This window comes from Anabas testudineus, chromosome 22 (genome assembly GCF_900324465.2).
Source record: "Anabas testudineus chromosome 22, fAnaTes1.2, whole genome shotgun sequence".
NCBI classification, from domain to species: domain Eukaryota; kingdom Metazoa; phylum Chordata; class Actinopteri; order Anabantiformes; family Anabantidae; genus Anabas; species Anabas testudineus.
The window spans coordinates 767,069-788,351 of record NC_046630.1 but is presented as its reverse complement, the minus strand read 5'-3'; the positions used below and the strand labels follow the sequence as shown (position 1 = coordinate 788,351).

Genomic DNA, 21,283 nt, shown 5'->3' with positions numbered 1-21,283 from the left:
ATAGGAGGGAGACGGACGGATGGATGTCAGAGACCCGGCAGAGAGAGAGACAGAGACAGAGTGATAGAGGGAGGTAGACAGACAGCAGAGAAGCAGCTTACAGTCAAAGCACAGCTCCACACAGGACCAGCAGCATCATTTGTGTTTAAAGTCACCATGACAATATTAAACAACGTTGAGGCATTATTCCATAAGTATAGTGTTTGAATCTGTGGAGCTTGTCTTTGTCTTTCTAGATGTTTGTCAAAAAAATATTAGTCCTGTACAGTGAGTAGTTACAGAAAATACATTTGAATTTTGAGTCATTTTAACATCTAAGTCTGATGTCTGAAGTTCTTGTGCTTTAGGACTTAGGTTTAATCTACAACATATTAAAAGGATGGGCTGGGTTTTATTACTGGATCACAGGAGCCTTCAATTAATGAAAACAGACTAGTAACTAGTATCAAAAGTGATTATTTTAGATTTTGATTTCATAAAAATTATTATCTATACTAAATGAAATTTGATAATTGATTTTATAATTCAAGTTTCACCTTCCTTTAATGCATCATTTGTCTCTGCAACATCACATTTCAACACAAATTCACATAAAATTTCTAAAAATTGTGAAATACATTTTGTATGCAAGTTCAAAAAGCATTACAACATAAAAAAAGCTGTTCTCTGTGACTTTAAAGACCACAATTTTCACTATTGTCATGTTTCTGATCTCCAGTTATGGAGGTTTTTGGTCAAGGTGGAGCGATGAGAGAGAAAAATATGAACACAGTCACAGAAAATGACAATCAAAGCAAAAGTAGAAAAATATTATTGGCAAATGCAAAGCGTCAAAGCCACAAAGAAAGAAATTAAACAACAATAACCATCATCCTGGTTTGTGATTTATACGAAATGACAATCAACAGAGCTGCTGCTGGTGTCCCCATGCGCTGAGCTCACTGACAGAGCATCAGGTCTGAATACAACACTGAAACAACGATAGGAGCAGGAGGCAAAGAGGAAGAGGAGGACGAGAGGAAGAAGAGTAGGAGGAAGCAAGGTGTTTAATTATCACTTCCTGATGAGCTCCACGAACCGTTTCTCAACTCTGTCCAGGTGACCTGCTGGGATTTGTGTGTTTAGAGGTGAAGCTCAAATTAAACTGTTACTTCTAATGTATTTGTGACAAGAGAGGTCTGTGCATATGAAGGTTGACTTCCAATAAGGCAAAGGATCATGAAACAAAAGGGCCGCATATTAACTCAGTTGAACTTGACTTTGTGAAACCGTTACAGTTGCCTGCTCTGTTAAAATGAAGAAAAGTGCCTTTTAAGTCTGTTTGGGGGACAAAACAGATGAAATTGTGGGTTTCTCCAGAGTTGTGTAGATGTAACCTACAGTTAAAAATTGATAAAGGCTCAAAAATTAGGCAAATATCATCTGAGCCAATCAGATCATCCCGATTCCAACACAAACGAAAGCACAGCATTGGTTATAAGAAGAAATCTGAAGAAAGCTGTGGACAAAATCTTATGAGAATCACATACCGACACTGTTAGTTGTTAGTTTCACTCCATCATCCTGTGCATCTGCAGGAAGGTTAAGTCCTTCATGCATTTCTGTCCTGTCTGGACATGTCTTACCGTTGTGGGCCTCTCCAGTGACGGTGCCCTCCCCAGATGGGTTTCCGTCCTGGTCTCTCCACTTCCAGTCGATGCCACGGACGACACGCGCCCCTGGTACAATGTACTTCATCACCTGGGAACGAAACAGGCGGCGCTGGCGACGAAGGTTTGCTTCTGCCTCCTTCACAGCTTTACCTGCGTGACAAAGACGGAGAGAGAAATATGTTAATATCAAATCATTTGATATGTAAACGACAAGTTTATAAAAAAAAAAAAAAAAAAAAAAAGGGCAATATAACGTGACTAAAGGTACTAATAGACCATCCTTACCGAGCTGGTCCTCACAGACAGCAGAGACTGTGCCATACAGTTCAAGCCCAGACAGGGACAGGTAGTGAGTCTGACCACTTGCGTTCTTCCCCATCTGTTTGATCCTGATGTGTCTCCAGCCCTGCTTCTCATCTTTGGAGGGGTCCAGAGGCCACGTGGCTGTTGACCTGTGAAAACACGCTCACATTTAATCCATATCTAGATGAGAAAAGACGGCATCAACTGCTGTGGTTTTATCAGTTCTGGGTTGGGTCCACACCAGCTTCTGATTGTTCACGTATTACTGTTGTCAGTGAAACCATGCATACACTGATCTGTATAATGGATTAGACTTAAAAGTCGTACCCTGGTTCATTGAGGCTACAGTCGTCTACATGAGTGTAGAGAGTCGTCCAGTTCTGACCGTCCTTTGACACCTGAAACACCCAGTTCCTCAGTGCGGAGCGGCCATAACCCCTGCAGGAGAGGAAGCAGCAGAAAAGAACCAAAACCTCTTAGTGACAATGTTTAGTTTTATTCAAGACCCGCATGTCTGTGTTTGCAGTTGTTTTATTACCTGGCATGTCTCAGGGTGTACGCTGAGGGAATGACCCAGAGTCCGAGGTCGACAGCAAACCAGGCGTTCTTGTCGTCATTGGTGTGGCAGTTAAGTGCAGAGCTATCCCGACTCAGGATGTCCTCCAAACGCCCGTAAGGAAGGTTACGCCCCTCTGACGATGTCACCACCACCAGGCCATAGGCGGCGGGATTTACCCACTCGTAGGCCGTCCTGAATGAAGCAGAGATAATGCTCATAAAAATTTCCTTCATATAGAAGATTTTACACATAACCAGAGTTATTTAGCATATTTAATGGGTCCATGAACACCACCTTGTTAGCAATTATTGTAATGTGTAGTGTAATGAAACAACTGTTAAACCAAACTCCATTAAAAAGATCAGGAGAAAATAATATAATAATATTCTTTTTGAATGAAAAGTCTTTAGTGCCATGAAAAAGGTCAAGATCATTAGAGGAAATATAAAATCCTCAAATATGGTGCGTTTGACAAGCTTAAAGAGCCTCAAACCAAATCCCATTAAAAGAAAAGTGCAAAGATCAATTATGCCTTGTTTAGTATGCAAGCAAGTCTTGGCTGCAAATCCAAGTTCTTACTTGGCATTGGTTCCGACCCAGTAGATGATGCCATTCTCATCAAAGTCATGTTGATGTCTGAAGGTGAAGGTCTGTCCCTCCCTCAGCTTCCTCACAAAGACAAAGGACGAACGCTCAAAATCGTACCACTGCTTCGCCACCTAAAGAATGGAGTAGAGTCATGTTAAATGTGCAGCTACAAATAACACATGACATATGTAACACCAAAACAAAACTATTTGTTACAATGATGGAAAATCTGATTAAACTCCATAAAGCTATAAATCTGTCTTCACTGAACCTCCTCAACATTTATAGGAAATGGAGCTATGAACAACAGGGCATACACTCAGTTCCTGAGCTCCACTATATAAGATAAGATAAGATAAGATATTCTTTATTGATCCCACATTGGGGAAATTCAATTGCTACAGCAGGTCAGTGCAAAAAGAACAACAGCAATGTGCAAAAAGAATGAGAGGGTGTGCAAAAATACAAAAGTAATAAACATTTTACGAGAATAAACATTTTACGCCAAACCTGATATATTTTTATGTTCAGTGAATCCTTACCATCTTCAGTAGGTACTGCTCCAGAGACTCCACAGTAGCAAGTGGTTCCATCTTCAACATTCGACCCGTCCGGTCGATCAGAGCCGTCTCACCAGGCGCTCGCTCCAGACGGAAACGCAACCTCCTCGTCAAGATCTACAGATGTAAGCACAGAAGAGTTAGAACACACAGATGCACTGACACCGCCAAATCAAAAAAAGTTATTCTTTTCATGTCGTTCTTACCTGCAGGTTGTATGAGGATCCTGGAGTGTCGTACAGGTGCAGAGGTAGACGTTCTATTGATTCCAGGACAGCTATCAGTTTACGGATTAAGGCAACAGCTGGTCGGCTGCAAATACACAAACGCACAGGTCAAAATCTACCTGCTTTCTTCTTTGACAGGTTCAGCATTTTCAAAACCATCAAAAAAAAACGGGTGACAAAAAACTGAATATCTAAGTTACGTCCTCGTACCAAATCTTCTATTTTTGCTTCTGTCCTTCCTCAGCTGATTCTTTAGTTTCAAATATTTATGTAAATGTATTGTTAAGAATTTTTTTTTTTTTTGTTAAGAAATGTTTGCAAGGAAAATTGAACTTTGTGACTTAATATTTCCAGATGACAATTACTGATCCGATGTGCAACTGTCAAGATTAACAGCAATCACCCTTCAGCTCAGTTCAGTTTCAGCTCAGTCTCTTGTGAAACATTCAAATAGCATTAAATTTCAGGATGTGAACATTTTACCTTTCATCATCTTCATTCTCGCTGAAAGCCGCCTTAAAGACATTGATCCTCTCCATTAAAGGTTTACAATCATGTTTCAGGTCCAGCTCCACACTCTGCACACAGACACACAGCACAACAGTCAACTTTAGATTCCTGGTGAAGATGTGATATAATGTAGATTTCATGTTTGAAAGATCACTCACATTGTTCAGCACAGTGAACAGTGCCTGGACCAGGCCACTGCTACACATCTCATACGGAGAAATTGTATTTTCATCCTTCAAAACTACGATCAGGTTCTCCAGTGCTGTTTTCATCAGGTCTCTCCATGTGTTCTCTCCTTCAATACACTGAACAACAACACCAACAAACTCATTACCAATAAAGTCTCAAAGTCTGCTCTATTCAGGATTGTTAATGACTTTTTTATGTACCTGTCTGTTTGTGTGCAGCTCCCAGGCAGACTCCAGCTGTGTGGAGATGTTCCTCAGGGTGACCACCACTCCTCTTGGCATGCTCTCTACAGCTTTGAAGTGGTCATCATACAGCTCCCTCGCCATGCTCTTCACCTTCTGCTTCGTCTTCTCCAGCTTCGATTTCAGCTTCCTGCCTCGCTTCCCGGTCCAGCCCGTCACAAACTCTGAACCTGTGCACACCCATAAATAAGAACAGATGGCATCCTGTTAATGTTTAATTGGCACTGTCAGATTGAAGACTGACATGCTTCTAGTGTGAAGTGAGCATATGAGATTTTACACTTTGCCGTGGTGGTGTTGTGTTTGTTGTGAAGCTGCTGGAAACGCTCAGACTCACCCAGGGACGTTTCAGCAGTGAAGGAGTGCTTGGTTCCTCTGTTGGACTCAAACACAAAGCCCGGCAGGTCCTCCTTTAGGATGGTGGCCTGCTGTCCATCTGAGTTGTGGATGGCAATCTCCCCCTCCTTCAAGCAGGTCAGAGACCAGTTTCCCACAGTTAGCTTAGTCGGCCCCACACTGGACAGGATGGGCTGACTGGCTGTTACTGGTTTCACCTGACTCCTTGCCCGCTGAAGTTTCTCCAGGAATTCACTACGAGACTCTAAAGGAAGACAGAAGAGGAGGTACAAAGAACAAGTGCAGAGCAGAAAAGGAGTGGAAGGGAAGTGAAGAGAAGAATGGAGACAGATGTAGGAGGTGGAGGGAAAAGAAAAAGGAAAGGAAAGAGGCAGAGGAGGAAAATGGGGTAGGTGAAAGGAAGGTGGGCGATTAGGAAAATGAGAAGGGAGGAATAAAAAAAATTAAGGTTAAAGCAGAGAAGGAGGAACACAACAAGGTCAAAGAAAAAAGTCAAAAGTAAATATGAAGAGAGAGAGTAAAGAGAGGAAAGATGAGAGAAAGGTCAGGGTGAGTCAACCAGAGCTAAACAGAAAAACAGATATCAGTTTTGGGAGTGTGGTATTTGTACCAGAGCTGTCTGAGCCCCCTTCTGGGCTCCCACTCGAGTACATGGTGGCCAGCTTCCCATCCAGGATGAACCTGAACCAGCCGTTGGAGCCATTGGAGAGCTCAAGGGCGGCGGCGTCCGACCAGATGTAGAGACAGTCCCTTCCTCTAATGATGGACCAATCCCTCCAGTGGTAGGGCTTCCCCTGCTGAATTTCCCTTGCATCCTCCTGCACCTCCTCCTCCTGCACCAGCAGAGATTCAGAGTTAGTTGGACTTATTACATTTTAGCCTACTTTTAAAATATGACTTCATGACTATAAAAGAAAAAGTTTGTTTTCATCCTTCAACATCAAAACTGAAAAACTATAGACAACCGTTGAAACTCGCTATACTTATTTCTGCTCGAAATACAATAATATAATCTACAAGTTATTTTAGAGCATGTGTTGGGAACATACAATAAGCTAATTACGACACCAACATTTAACGATAAGGAATAAAGACACTGCAGTGACCTGATCAAAATAAATATTATAGGCTTCATTCTTAAATCTGAAGCCTGCTGAATCCAGTACTGCAGTGTTAAAGGCACTACACACAGACACAGTCACAGATATAGTACCTTCTCAGGTTTGGCTTCGTCCTCGTTCTCATCATCAGATGCCGGTCCAGCCAGAGTGGACACCTTGTTGATGACTCCCAGTCGAGCCAGCTGGTCGAGGAAGACGTCTCCACCTTTATCCACCAGATCCCTGATGATCTGCAGAGCCAGGAGGTGACCGTCGTCGTCATCCTGAGGCAGAATGAGTTGCATAACAGCAATGTAGTTTTAGTGTGTTGTTCCTAATAAACAGCAGTGTGATGTGTGTGAACATACCTCCTGGTCGAGGACAGTAGCAGTAATCTCTACCAGCACAGTGGGGAGATTGTGACCAGTCTCACTGTCACACACCTCCTTCAGCAGCACATCACTGCTGTAGTGAACCATCTTCCTGATCAGAGCCAGACTAGCTTTCCTAAAACACACACACACACACACACACACACACACACACACACACACACACACACACAAGCCACATATTTTCCTCCTCCTGTTCTATAAGATGCAGTTCACCTATCATCATTTCTAATTAAATTAAGTTAAGACTACCGTGGAAGCTTTACATTACAGTAATTCTAATGCACCTCAACTATGTGTTATAAATAAATGATTGTCAGTTTACCTAATAGAAGGCAGCATGGTATGCTGAAAGGTTTGTGCAAAAACAGGCAGCAGTCTCTTCAGGTAGATCGGAGCCATTTCTGGGTCTCCTTTGGGTTCGCTGCCCTCCTCCTCCTCCTTGTTCACATCCTTCTTCTTCTTGTCATCGCCCTTATTAACAGGACACATCCAGTCTCCTGAAACACAGATTTTGATTACTGCACTGGTGTTGCTTGAGCAGTCCCACCTTCTTTGCCTCTAATAAGCTGGGGACAGATCCGAGACTAAAGCAAATCCCATGCACAAGCAAGAGGGGAGCACATGTCGAGTAAATCAAATGACAACACATTGGGTGATAGCTTCGCTATTAACAGACCTTCCACTGAATCGAGGAGAACCTAATCAGGTTTTAATGCCGAACTGCAATTTTCCCTAAAAGTCTGCCTCACTCTGCTTTAAATTATAGTATTGCAGGTTTACTAACCAGGGGACTGCAGTATAGCCACCACTTCACTGTGCCCTCTTTCCCTGGCCTTGTCCAGAGGAGTCTTTCCATCCTCGTCTCTCAGGTCAGGGTTGGCTCCGTGACGCAGCAGAGTCTGCTCAAACACACAAAACAGAATATACACACATTAGCAAAATAAATACACACACAAACATGACTCCAGGTGATTCATGTAAAGAAAACTTAATAATTAAACTCAGACATCTCTCGTGGATATTGTACTATATTTACGGTGTGTGTTTTTGCTCCATTTGTTACCTTGGCTACTTGTGGGCGTCCAAAACAAGCAGCGTAGTGTAGTGATGATGACCTCTGACCTCTGTTGACGTCTGCCCCCCTTTCACAAAGAAACTCCACCTGCAACAGCAATAAACACAGTCAAATAAATTGGTCAACATGAGTCTTCAGATCATGAAGATCTTTTTAAATCTCACTTGCATGAAAATTTTTCAGGCAATATGCAAAAAACCTTAAATGTTTTCTAATAATTGCTGACTTAACAAATGTGCAATGTGCCTCCTTGACCAGTTACTTTAATTCTTTGAAATTAAATTTCAATTTTCCTAATACATTATGAATTACAAATAAGCTCAAGTCAAATGAGTTTTGTCAGCATACTGTCTAACTGTAGTTCACTATGTTGTCCATTTTCTATTGAGAGAAATGAGTTTCCACAAAGGTGATGAAACTGATTTCACATGATAATTCTGGTTTCTCTGCAGATGTGCGTTTATTCTTTTTTTACCATTTCCTGTGTGCCGAAAGCTGAAGCCCAGTTGAGCAGCGTCTGTCCAACGTCATCCATGAAGTTCACCTCAAAAGCTACAACAGTAAAAAGTCAGTTATTACGTCTTCAGTTTTCTACTTCATTTTACAATTCTGTTTTAGATACATTGAGGAGGTGAAGAATTTCAGAAATCAACTATATTGTATTTGTTATTACTTATTGTGTCAAGCACACATGAGGCCGGTCGCTGGCTTTTAATACACCAAGAACATTGCTGTAGTAGTGAAACATTTGTTAGACATGAACAAAACGTTTTTCATAAAAAACATTTCAAATAAAGACTTCTGTCTTTCACTTCTGTGAAATTAAAGCATTCTGTATTTGCTTCACCTGACTTAGCTTAGCATAGCTCTGGCATTTTCTCCACAGAAATAACCACAGAGGCTCGTGGGTAGTGTAGTACACTGCCCTTCCAAAAAAAAGAGTCATCACCTGGATTTAACTAAGCAAATAGGAAAGAGCCTCCCGCTGGATAATTACTGCATGGATGAATATGTTTCAAGTTACTGAACCCTAACTGATGCAGTGAGTAGCTTCTGATTTCGTCAACCACCAAGTCTGAAGACACATCCTGTGGTCGTGGAAAAGATGTATATCCGTTTCAGAAGGATCAAATTATTGGCATGAATTAAAGAAATCATCCACGGAGATGATGAAACTAAAACTGGGTTAAGAACTGTCCAATGGAAGAAGGTCATGTGGTCTGATGAGTCCAGATTTACCCTGTTCCAGAGTGATGGGAGCATCAGGGTAAGAAGAGAGGAGGGTGAAGTGATGCACTCATCATGTCTAGTGTCTACTGTGCAAGTCTGTGGGGGCAGTGCTATGATCTGGGGTTGCTGCAGTTGGTCTGGTCCAGGTTCAGCAACGTTATGTGTTCAAAGAATGAGGTCTGCTGACTACCTGCATATACTGAAGGACCAGGTTATTACATCAATGGAATTTTTCTTCCCTGATGTCACGGACATATTCCAAGACGACAATGTCAGGATTCATTAGGCTCAGATTGTAAAAGAGTGATTCAGGGAGCATGACACATCAGTGCGAGTTCTTTTGTTTATTTCCTACAAACTTATTTTATACAGAGGTTGTTTTTGTGTGTGACAAACACAGGGATTGGCCACCACAGAGTCCAGACCTTAACCCCACTGAGAATCTTTGGGATGTGCTGGAGAAGACTTTGTGCAGCATCGGACTCTCCATCATCAAAACAAGATCTTAGAGAAAAATTAATGCAACTCTGGACGGGAATAAATGTTGGGACTCTGCAGAAGCTTATTGAAATGATGCCACCGCGAATGTGCTGTAATCAAAGCTAAAGGTGGTCCAAATAAATATTGGGTTTAGTGTGTGACTTTTTTGGATTGGCAGTGTATTTAATCTGTTTACCTCCGGTGTCAATAGCATCGATCAGAGCGTCTGTGTCTTTGCTGCGGATACAGTCAATGAGCTGTCGGTGTGATCTCTCCCCTGAACTGTCCAGGCGTCGCAGGCCAGGGATCCGACTGGTTGAACCTGCCGTGGACTTGGGCAGCGCCTTCCGCCCCTCAAACAGAAGAACCAGCAGGAGGTCCACCAGTCGCATGGTGTCCAGCACGCAGCGTTCGTCTCCTCCCAGAGCAGACTCCATTGAGTCAGGCAGCGCAGAACGCAACAGATCCTAAACCCAGGATAGGGGGAGAACATAACATGAAATGTTGAGTTTGTGTTTAAGAAAAAGAAAACAAGGATTTCCTTCTCCATCTTTCAACTGAATACAGTGATGTAGTGTCAATCATTTCTAACACTCTTGGTTTTGGTATTCAATGTATAAACTTACATGTGTGACAAGTGGCGACCCCCTGCACAGAGTGGACAACAAGCTGACGATGGTGGACACCTGGTTGCTCAGTTTGGAGTCAGCGCTAGAGGGAGCGGCACCCGTTGAGGTCCGACCTGGCTTACATGAAGAGGCGGGGCCTGACACCATGCCACCGGCAGCCGCCATGCGAGACAACAGCTCCTCCGTCAGGCCATGTTTGGCTAAAGGTGCGGGGTCCACGCCACGGCGAGTGAACCTATCAGCCAATGAAGCGAAGCAGCGGAGAGCACCATCTGACACCTGGAGGACAGGGATCGGTTAGACTTAGGCCCTAACCCTATTCCACTAAAATCATCTTTATCTGGCATAACAAATCACTCTGAAACACAAATCTGACTAAAAACACCAACCATTCTGTTCTTGTTAAACATACCAACTTCCAAATTCACCAATATTAATTTATGAGTTGCTGACTATGTCTAGGTACCTGATGGTCATCATGTTTGAGGAGGCTGGACAGAGACTCAACACAGGTCTCCAGAGATGAGTCCTGAGGCTCCATTTTACTGCAGAGTCGGGACACCACAGCCATGGCCGAGTGCAGAGTGTCTTTGTGGACGAGGTGGCCGCTGTCTCTGATGAAACTCAGCACACAGTTCAGACCACCAGCCTCAAACACAGCACCAGACTCCCTGGTACAGATCAACTCCAGCACCTGCAGACACAAACATGTAAACACCTTTTGGTATAATGACACATCAAGTTAAACTGTGTCAGAATTTCCTGAATTAACAGAACAGTTTTAAATTGAAGTTTGGTCTTTCTTCCTTTGGAGAGGTTTAAGAAAGTCCACACCCACAATACAGAGGGGTTTGTGGAATTTAGGGAAACTATACCAGTGTTTCTGAACATTGGCATTAATCATAACTGTCCAAATCTCCACGGGCATCTGGATTGATGTCCTGACCTTTAAGTAATTTATTTTGGTATAAACTTAGAGAACTGAACATAATGTTGCTGTAGTAGTTATTAAAAACTTAAGTACTACGTAAGGCAGTAACAAACCTTGATATAGATGCAATTAAAGTTGAAATATTTACTCATCAAGCACAAAGGAGAAAAAAAATGATATCTGCCGTTGGGTGGTAAATCTAGCAGAATAAAATGAACATGAGACCAAACAGCACCTGATAGCATGAAAATAGATGACAAATAGCGTCTTTCAGCTGACACAGACAAACTGAGGCCTGAATTTTAAAAAAAGTTTTCAAAAGCACACTGTCCTATGATGTCTATTAATAAACATCTGGTAGCACATGGTTTTGAATCCCTGCCTGTGGTGTGGCTCTGATCCAGAAACTTTAACAAATACAAACACAAACACAGAAGCAGACTTATCAGGTTATCCTCAGTTAACCTGCAGTTTCCTGACACCTTGACACACTGTCCATGTTCAGGACAATAACAGACCAGCAGATAAATGAGACGCTTGACAAACAGCCACTCTTCTATGAGACTTCACTGAAGCAAAATACACTGCCGCTGTCTGACAAGCTTATCAAACCAGTGCCATCAGAGCCCAGAATGGTTCAACAATAGTATAAAAACAGTAAATCAAGCACTGAACACTGAAGCCAATAAAGTATTTTTCCCTCTGGATATGACCAAGGCAAAAAAAGGTTAAATAAAACCATTTATACAACCACAGTATAAACAACATAATCCAAATTTTCCCCACATTCCTACTGCTCGTATAAATAATTGAACATCCAGCAGCAGGTTGCAAACAGAGCCACAACCCCCCCTCTCATTTCCTTACCTTGACACACTGTTCAGCCAGGTCTCTGCTTGTCCTATTGTTTAACTCCACCACCACCAGCCGGTTGCACAGCGCCTTGATGGCTCCGTCCACTCCGACGATCCTCCGGGTGCACTCTGCTGAAACGTCCAGGTAGTAGGTGATGGCTCGGGCCGTAACCTCCAACACGTTATCTGGGGCGCTCTCATCCAGGAAGATCTTACAAAGCGCTGGGAGGAACGTCCGAGGAGGACACCTGGAAAAAAAAACACTGACAATCAGTGCAGAGTCCATACAAACATAACCAGAAAACGATCAGAGAAAAATACATTACTAATTACATTTGGAAAGATTTGCATATTTTAATAAATACCTAAATAAAAATGGATCATCATCCCCTTCACAGAGGAAGATTTAATGAACTCCGTTAAATCTTCTAGTGGATTCAACTGTATTTGTTTAATCTTGAACCTAATAAAGCGACAACTCACGTCTCAAAGCAGCGGTCGACGTTGTCCGACATGAGCAGCAGCATGCAGAGCTGCTCCAGAGCGATGAGCTGCATGTCCCGCTCATCGCCCTGACCCATCTGGAGCCACTCCAGCAGGGTGTCTGGGTCCACGTCCGCCATGGTGGCTAGCCTAAAGGGGATTATTAAAAAAAAAAAGGAAAAAGTTATATAACCAACACAGAAGTCAATTTAATAGAGATTAAAATATTCACACTCATTCACAGGCACTTTATGAACAACACAAAGCTCTCTTGAGTTATCACTTACCCCTATAATCGCATAAATTTATGACTATGTCTATTCTTTGTCTTGATTAATTTATGTAATTAATCTTGAAGTACAACAGCTTAATCTAATGGGTCAGAGTGAGCCCTCTGACATCTGCAGTATTAATTTCGACCTAAACATGAGCCAGTGTATTTTCTCCACCTGCATGAAACCTGAAATGCTGCTGGAATTTCTGTGAAAAACTGTGTAAAACAGTTGGTCAATTTGATGTCTAAACCTAAAGTTGCACTGTTTTTAAATATTTAACCTTTATTTAACCAAGTTGTATCCCATTGAGTTATCATTCCAAAGGGAGAATCAAAGGTAGCATCAAACTTTCAGATGATACAACCCAACTTGAAACACACAAATACAGACCACCACCAGCAGGAGAAGAAGGTCATGTCTGACAAAAGAAGGTCTACATAAACCAACAACAAAGGAGGTTAAAAAAATAATGAAACCCCCACAGAGTTTACAATGGTCACAAATTCAATTTCTGACAAGTTTGTTCAGTTAATTTCCTATTCAAAGTAGCTGGAGCAGAAAACATAAAATATTTATTCCCATCTCTGTCTCCATGTCAGACACAAGTGCTGCAATCTAAGGTTACAACTGGACAACTCCAGAGACCAGAATGTCCTAAGCTTTTGTCAATTGTGCAGAGTGGCCTAAAAACCCCAGAGTGCTGTACTGAGCAGACACAGTAAAGTGCCGCATAGAGCTGCAGTTTATCTGCATTACGCCAAAGCTTTAACTTGTAAAGTTACTGCACCGATACCAACTTTTATTTGAAATTTATTTGCAGCCTTCTTCCTGATCTTACAGAGGGAAGATGGAGTTTAATAATACCAGACTTTCTAAAACAATGATTCTAAATCTTCAGAAGAAACGTGTTCCTGTGACACCAGTTCACTCAAAGGCTGCTTTTACCTTTTTACCCTGTGTTTCTTTTAAAGAGTATGAAGAATTTTAAGAATTCAGTATCTCATAAGAATAAGTAAAAGGGTAAATGACTTCTTTCTCTTCGCTTTAATCATCCTGTGACACTTCCCTCGGATGGATAAAGCTGGTGACGTGCTCTTTTAGTTGCTGTCAAGCAATTCCACAAAACCACCAAAACAGAATATCTGTGTATCCAGAATCCGATTTAGCCACATACCTGCTGCCAATACACCATTAAAAAACAGCGAGTCACAGTGTTGCACTGGCTGGCGTGTTTCTTCAGTACAATAAATATGGGCGCTGTAGTTTATCAATAAACAGCTCCACAGACCAATAACAGCGATGACTTTCACAGTCTTCGAACAGTGGTTCCGGTAACACACAGGCCACTGTGCACGCTAAGACACACATTTCTGTTTACACTGATTCACTCGTTTGTTGTGCTACAAATCACAAGTTCATGACATGTCTGAGAAAAGCACCTAGTGTGGTACAGAGTCACTGCAACATGATGACAGTCAGCAGGACAGTAGCTCAGGTGGTAGAGTCGTGGTCTCCAAAGCTCAGGGACAGTGGTTCAATTCCTGGTTCCTCCTAGCTACTTGTCGAGGTGTCCTGGGACAAGACACCAAAACTCGTAGTAGCACCAATTAGCACCAATATGTATGTCAAAGTATATTGTTATTATTATAGTGATGTGGAATTCCTGTGGAATGATCTGGTTTCCTGTACTAAATGGTCATAAATATGATCTGATACTCATTTTCCAAAACAGACAAAGTCAATGTGCCTAAGCTCATGCTTTTAACATGAGTCATTTATTGTTGGTTATCTGCTTATACGATATATTATACTGGTTCAAAAATATTAATTTTATAGGCTTTTATAAGCATTGAGGATCCCTTCATGTAACTTTGCTGGATTTTCTGGAGTGAAAGAAGGTTCAGCTCTTTGCTGGTTAAGAACCAGGAACCACTTGCTGGATTATCATAACCAACAAGATCAACTGAAAATCTGTTGCCAAGATGAAAATCAGTGTATCATTTATTAGTTTGGTTTAACTGCAGTGTGACTGATGCCAGTGTAGCTGATACTAGGTAGATGACTAAAGGCCAAGACTGGCAAAGGCTAAATTTACCATCCTACATTCCGCATCAAAATATTTCAAACATTTCCTTTGAACAAAGTCCCTTATGTGCTCTGCAATTATCGCCGGAACTCTCACCTGGCTCCCCGTTGGCTACCCGGTCTGGCTCAGCACCCAAATCACTGCTCACAGGTCTGTCGCTGTTTGGGACTCATCCAACCCACTGGATGGAGGGACAGAGGAAACACAGACATGGAAAAATCAGTCACACTTACATGGGTTAGTGGAACATGTAATCTCTTCACCTGCCGGAGACAGAACAGAGCACGAAAGGTGGAAGTAAAAGACATTTACATAACTGACTGCAGAGAGAGTGACCGCACAGTCTAATTCACATGCAAATGCAAACTAATTCATCATAATAAAGAGCCATAAAATATCCCTCCACAAATAAGGCTAATGCTCATTAATTACAGGCTAAAAGATAATAACCATGTTTATGTGTGGATCACGACTACAGTTTGGAACTGGATATTTCTTGCAAAAGCCGTTTTCATTTCTAAAGGAGAGGCAATATTTCCTGCAGTTAGTGTTTGTACAGGGCTAAAGATACTTTCTGGGTTATTGTAGGTTTATGCAGTGTAGTGGATATGATGTCACTAGTTCTACTTTTTGCAAGGCAGTAGGTAAGTGCTATACAACTGTAGCCGTTTTTAACGGGAAGAGGTTAATTCCTCCATGATTACAGTGAGGATTGATTGTTTATACAATCATTAGCTAGGTTGTCCAGAACTATCACCTGATCAGGTATATCCTGCACAACCGCAGCTTGTGTTTCTTTATTTACAACTCCTGTTCAGTTATGCAGGGCACAGAATAATTATTGGATGAGCCCTGTACAAGTTTGTTTACGTAGAACATCAGTCAGCAGTCAAAGAAACTGCAGTTTTTGTCCGACTCACCATTAAAGTGCTACATTGCCAAATACACAGTATAGTAAACAGAAATCCTCCTGACACTTGTCACATGCTAAGACAAAGACGGAATTAAACATTTTCAAGGAAATGTAATCTTTTATGGGGTTTGCAAGGCATATTAAACTAAAATCAACAGAACAACAGATCTAAGAATCTGTGGCAGAAATTACTGAAAACATCTACTGTGTATATTAAAACATTCTCAAACCTATAAATAATAAAATAAATAAATAACAGAGCATTTACATCCTGCCTTTAGTTTGACAGGCAGGAGGAGAAAGCTGTTGACTAGAATCAGCAAATATGCAAATCTGAATCACCTTGATATGAAAAGCTGATGCTCAGATGACAGAAGCAGGAGAATCAATGATAAACTGTGAGAGGACAATATTAAACTGTATACATTGGGTGAAAGTAAAGGTAATAAAGGTCTCTTTATATCAAGCCAAACGTTAACTTCCCATGAATTAATCATTGTTTATTCTATTAAATGGCATTGTTTTAAAAAAAAAAAAAAAAACTACAAAAAACAGTTGTGACAATTTCTAAAATACAAATGTGCCATCAACTTTTCATTTTGTCATGCTGGAAAAAAAAAATGTTCATTATGTTATAAAGCAGAAAACAGATCACAAACAACCACAACAAATAGCTTTTTTCCCCCATATTGCTGCAACAACTTGCAAAACAACATTAGGCTCCTTCCATCAGGAGAGCTCTTACCCTGACAGCAAGTAAAACCTTCTAGTTCAAAAAAACGGTTCTAATAATCTAAGTCAGTAGCTTTTATATACTCATACCAGTTCAAGAATAAAGGCAAAACCTACAATATGGTCACCAGTTACTCCTGTACATTAAGTACAGGTATTTATTGATACGTTTTCACATCACCCTGTATAGAACAGGCCTACTGGGCACACACCCCGAACAAATAACGAAATAATCTGCACACTAATTGAGATTGAAATCAATAGTTCATAGTTTTCTCAATTCATCTTCTAGTTAGTATCAAATCAACACCAGCTACGCTTTTCAGAAATTAGGGAGGAAAATTACCAGGATGATCACATGAAAAACTAAATTAAATAAAATAATTTACACATCAACAGACAGAATAATGGCTTGCTGGATGTTTTCCTGAGTGAAGGTTTACATTTTGGACTTTGAACAGCTGTGTCCGGTTGCGTAGCGCCACAGCAAGGCATGCTGGGAGTCTGATTGGTGCATGCTAAGTTGATTAAGGCCTAATTTGACGCCTGTCTGTCTGGATCTAAACAGGCGGTGCTCAGACAGATCCTCTTATCAACAGATTAATCACAACAACTTGACCTCCTCCCCTGTCCTCTCCCGAGGTCCTGGGGTGACTGCAGCAAGACTGGGCGCAGCCGGTCGGTCACAGGGTTTGGCTTTCAACCCTTTAACACCTTGTGGTATCCTGTGTCCACTTTCTAAGTCCAGATTGAGGTCAGCGATCAGTAGTAGCTGTTGAAAACACTTTTCTTTTGCGTGATTTAACATCAGCTCTAACGTCTTTGTCTGCAAAGAACACAGTAGTCATTTCCTAACACAGACGTTTTTCAAACAAACCAATGTAATTACAGTCACGCTCTCACATCACAACCTGCAGAGACACAATCCAGGCTGAGAGCAAAACCAGGTCAGGTTTGATGGGATTACTTTCAACTGTATGACAAAGACTGAATGCCAACCTCAACAATTTTACATTAGTTACTGACCTACATCTGATAACACAGCTAACAAGTTAAATTCAGGGAAAGTTATCATACAGTCATTCGTGCTGCGTCTGTCACCTTCCACGATCACCATCCACTCATCACCCATGAATGTGTTCAATTAGTTGTATCGTCTGTGGAATGCCAAAAAACACAGTAAACTGTCCAATAACAAGTTTAAATGCCTTCAAATTGATTCTGTTGTCTGAACAACAGCCTCCAAACCCTAAATATTGACTTTACCACACACGAGTCATTTGTCAGAAAAACAGCTGTGGGAATACCTCAGAAACAAAAAAATTAAAACATTTACTGACATTTAAACATTTACTCGGTCTGATAAACTGACAAGTTACTCCTTTACTGAACTGTACCACTGTAAATTAATGTGGTTAGCCTATAATAACAGCTTGAGAATACAATTACTTCACCTACCAGATTAGATTAGACCAGAACAGTCCAACACACAGTTTTTTGTTCGACAAAGGAATTAAAATTAATAACCTATGATGAAGGTACACAAACATTTTTATCTTAATATACTCATCAATGCATGATTTCAGGTGAAGTATAACAAATAACTGGGGAGATATGTAGATCGATTTTTATGAGATAATTAGCGGACTGAACACTGAGGACTAAGTATAAGCTGGGTGTACCTGTAGCTAATTAAAAGCTAACGAGGTTTTGTAATAAATGAAATGTACCAGGTCATAATGTTTGCAATTTAACTCATTATTATGTCACATTACTAAATTATAAATCTTGGCTCTTTAGACTAAATTTGACAACTTGTTATCTATTACGTTTTTACTTTATTTACCTTTAACTTTTTCTTGGAAAATTCCACTATAATGGGGAAGTGACAGAAAGCTCCAGAACAGCTGTTGACGGTCATAAAGCTTCATTTCACATCATTCATCGAACTTTTGACAAGTTGTATAATAATCAATAAAAGCAGAAAAGCCATTTAAGAGACGCTGAATAAAAGTCTTTTTCATATTGCCTACTGGAACAATCATCCTTTGTTTGTGACTTGTACAAAGTGAGAAACTCGGTCACAGACAGACTTGTTATGAGTGAACCAGGAAAATTACACGGTACGGTAACTGACAAAGCTAGCGGTGTGACCCCGAGTTTCATCATCTGTCTGAAGCATGAGGAGCCCAATTATTTCATCAGACACGCGTCAGCATGATGGGACATAGCAGGGACGTGTTAGTGAGCGTTAAGCCTTACAGTGAACTGTTCAGCCGGGTACACGGGGTTTATGGAGGAGTTTAAAGCAGGTGTTGCCAGTCTTTCTCCATTAGCATCTAGCTTTACTAACAAGCTAGCAACTTCGATGTTGTCAGCCGGTAAAACAAACTGTAACTCCCAGAAAACAACCCAAACACATTCCCAGTAACCCGGCACTGTTGTGTAAAGTTAAACTTTTCTTTGTTACCCAGCACACAAATAAAGGAGAAGCAACGAAACCACCACAACGAGCTAGCTCGTTAGCCGGTTAGCACCACGCCAGCTACCCTAAATGCTAACGTTAGCTAAAATACCCAAACGATCACAAACCGCAGCTCATACGGTCACGAAACACTCGCTCCTTCCGTGTTTTAGCAACACACACACATGTTAACCTGGTTGGTTAATGTAACTGTGTGGTTAATGTCCACTTACTAAGCTAACTACGGGCGCGGCCTCCGGCTTCAAACGTGAACCGCGGAGCTCGAGTTCCGGGAGAAGCGAGAGGCCCCCGCTCGTTCTCGGACACGCACCACGAGAGAGTCCGGCCCAGGCTTGGGCTTGGAGGCTCCTGTGGAATGAGGCACTCACCGTTTTTTCCTTTTCGACGGCGACACGAGGAGCGGATGTATAAATAATATTCTTCTGGGTCCAGTTGAAGGGTGACGGGCCTTCTGTTTAGCCGAATTTAGGGGTCAAATCAAGACGTTCCCATTTCTTGTGAACGGGAGTAAAAAGGTCAAAGTGGAGCCGATAAACAGAGCCGCGGTCCGAAATGGAGACAGGAGCTGCAGCGTTCAGGGCCGCAGCTGGTGCTCGGAAATTCAGACTCCACCAGGAGCCGATAAACAGAGCCGCGGTCCGAAATGGAGACAGGAGCTGCAGCGTTCAGGGCCGCAGCTGGTGCTCGGAAATTCAGACTCCACCAGGAGCCGATAAACAGAGCCGCGGTCCGAAATGGAGACAGGAGCTGCAGCGTTCAGGGCCGCAGCTGGTGCTCGGAAATTCAGACTCCACCAGGAGCCGATAAACAGAGCCGCGGTCCGAAATGGAGACAGGAGTTGCAGCGTTCAGGGCCGCAGCTGGTGCTCGGAAATTCAGACTCCACCAGGAGCCGATAAACAGAGCCGCGGTCCGAAATGGAGACAGGCGCTGCAGCGTTCAGGGCCGCAGCTGGTGCTCGGAAATTCAGACTCCACCAGGAGCCTCCTTTCAGCACATTTGTTGGATCAGCGTGACGTTGAAGAACATCAGTGTGTTTGGAAAAAGGTTTAACCCAGCAACTGAATGTGTGATCAAAGTTAAAATCTAGAAAAATAATATGAATAGGAATTTTCTGTAAATGAATAAACACAGGCTAAGTGCATGTTCAGAGGTAGAAAAGCTAGAAGAAATCTATTTCAACAGCAGACAACATCTGAATAACAGCAATTTACCTTATAGACAATGTTTTGTGATTACTGGTGCTTGTTAACTTTAAAGCTGCCAATACTGTAGGTAATCTTGACCAAAGGCAGAGAGGTGAAAATACAGTAGCTTCACTCTTATTTAAAGTAAGACTTATTCAAGGTTATTCATTTGTTCATGTAAATTGTGCATCTGTTGGTAGATTATGCGTAAGTGACCTCAAAAGAAACATGGTAAGACAAAATCCATTCGTCCTATGTATCTGAGAGTAAAAAGTTGTATTTTCATCCCAGATCTCACCTGTTCTCCTGAGTGGAATCTCAAATGTTAGGCGCATACTGTATGCTACTTAAGCTCCATATAGACTCAATCTGAGCTCCAACCAGTCCTCCCTCCCACTGCTCTGTGAAGGCACTTTACAGTGTTTAAGGTTTAAGACCTTACAGAAAATATTTATACAAAATATTATAGAGAAAACCCAACAATCCCATTTGAGGAAGCTTTAGGCAACAGTGGAGAGGAAAAACTCCCTTTAGAGGAAGAACCAGGCTCAGGGTGGGCGGCCATCTGTCTCGACCGGTTGGGGTGGGTGGAAAGAGAAGAGAGAAAAGAACAGCAGGCAATAAAGACAACAACAAGCATCAAGAAACATTGGGCAGATGAACTGGATTCTGGAGATGTACAGCTCCAGGCCGAGGATACCTGCAGAAAAGTACAGAGAGAGGGAGACAGAGAGGAGGAAACATAACTACAGGAGAGAGAAGACAAAGTTAATGACATGCAATGGTGGAATTTGAATGGATAGAGGAGAGGAGCTCAGTTTATCAGTAGAGTTCCCCCAGCAGAATAACCTATAGCAGCAGAACTAAGAGATGGTTCAGAGTCACCTGATCCATCTCTAACTATAAGCTTTATAAAAAAGGAAAGTTTTAAGTCTAGTCTTGAATGTAGAGAGGGTGTCTGCCTCCAGAATTAGTTACTGGGACATCCTATTAATAATGAATTACAATAGTCCAGTCTGGAAGGAACTAATGCATGGACTAGTTTTTTAGCATCACTTTGGGACAGGATGCTCCTAATTTTAACTTTAATGTTTCTCAGGTGGATAAAGGCAGTTCTAGAGATTTCTTTGATGTATGAAGTGAAGGAGATATCCTGATCAAAGATGACTCCAAGATTTCTTACAGTATTATTTGAGGCCAATACTAAGTCATCAAGGGTGAGAACGTGTTTAGACATAGTGT

At 41.7% G+C, this 21,283-nt stretch overlaps 1 protein-coding gene across 4 annotated transcripts in view; it reads right to left on the bottom strand.

The window, feature by feature from the left end:
* The window catches only part of hectd1 (HECT domain containing 1), a 29,123-nt gene extending 9,490 nt beyond the window's left edge, over positions 1–19,633 (bottom strand). For 3 of the 4 annotated variants that reach the window (XM_026340252.1, XM_026340253.1, XM_026340255.1), the window contains exons 1-25: positions 19,224–19,633; positions 14,822–14,906; positions 12,365–12,514; positions 11,895–12,129; positions 10,563–10,790; positions 10,094–10,375; positions 9,664–9,934; positions 8,233–8,309; positions 7,746–7,844; positions 7,467–7,581; positions 7,005–7,179; positions 6,656–6,794; positions 6,401–6,571; positions 5,798–6,020; positions 5,168–5,431; positions 4,789–5,000; positions 4,558–4,704; positions 4,373–4,467; positions 3,869–3,974; positions 3,645–3,779; positions 3,094–3,233; positions 2,494–2,706; positions 2,283–2,393; positions 1,938–2,104; positions 1,626–1,802 (exon numbers count right to left, since the gene is read on the bottom strand). In XM_026340252.1, the coding sequence (XP_026196037.1) occupies positions 1,626–1,802; positions 1,938–2,104; positions 2,283–2,393; positions 2,494–2,706; positions 3,094–3,233; positions 3,645–3,779; positions 3,869–3,974; positions 4,373–4,467; positions 4,558–4,704; positions 4,789–5,000; positions 5,168–5,431; positions 5,798–6,020; positions 6,401–6,571; positions 6,656–6,794; positions 7,005–7,179; positions 7,467–7,581; positions 7,746–7,844; positions 8,233–8,309; positions 9,664–9,934; positions 10,094–10,375; positions 10,563–10,790; positions 11,895–12,129; positions 12,365–12,504 (3,922 nt within the window). In that variant the 5' untranslated portion in view covers positions 12,505–12,514; positions 14,822–14,906; positions 19,224–19,633. The remainder of the gene's footprint in view (positions 1–1,625; positions 1,803–1,937; positions 2,105–2,282; positions 2,394–2,493; positions 2,707–3,093; positions 3,234–3,644; positions 3,780–3,868; positions 3,975–4,372; positions 4,468–4,557; positions 4,705–4,788; positions 5,001–5,167; positions 5,432–5,797; positions 6,021–6,400; positions 6,572–6,655; positions 6,795–7,004; positions 7,180–7,466; positions 7,582–7,745; positions 7,845–8,232; positions 8,310–9,663; positions 9,935–10,093; positions 10,376–10,562; positions 10,791–11,894; positions 12,130–12,364; positions 12,515–14,821; positions 14,907–19,223) is intronic. The other variant, XM_026340254.1, reaches the window with a different exon arrangement.
* Positions 19,634–21,283: the final 1,650 nt, after the last annotated feature.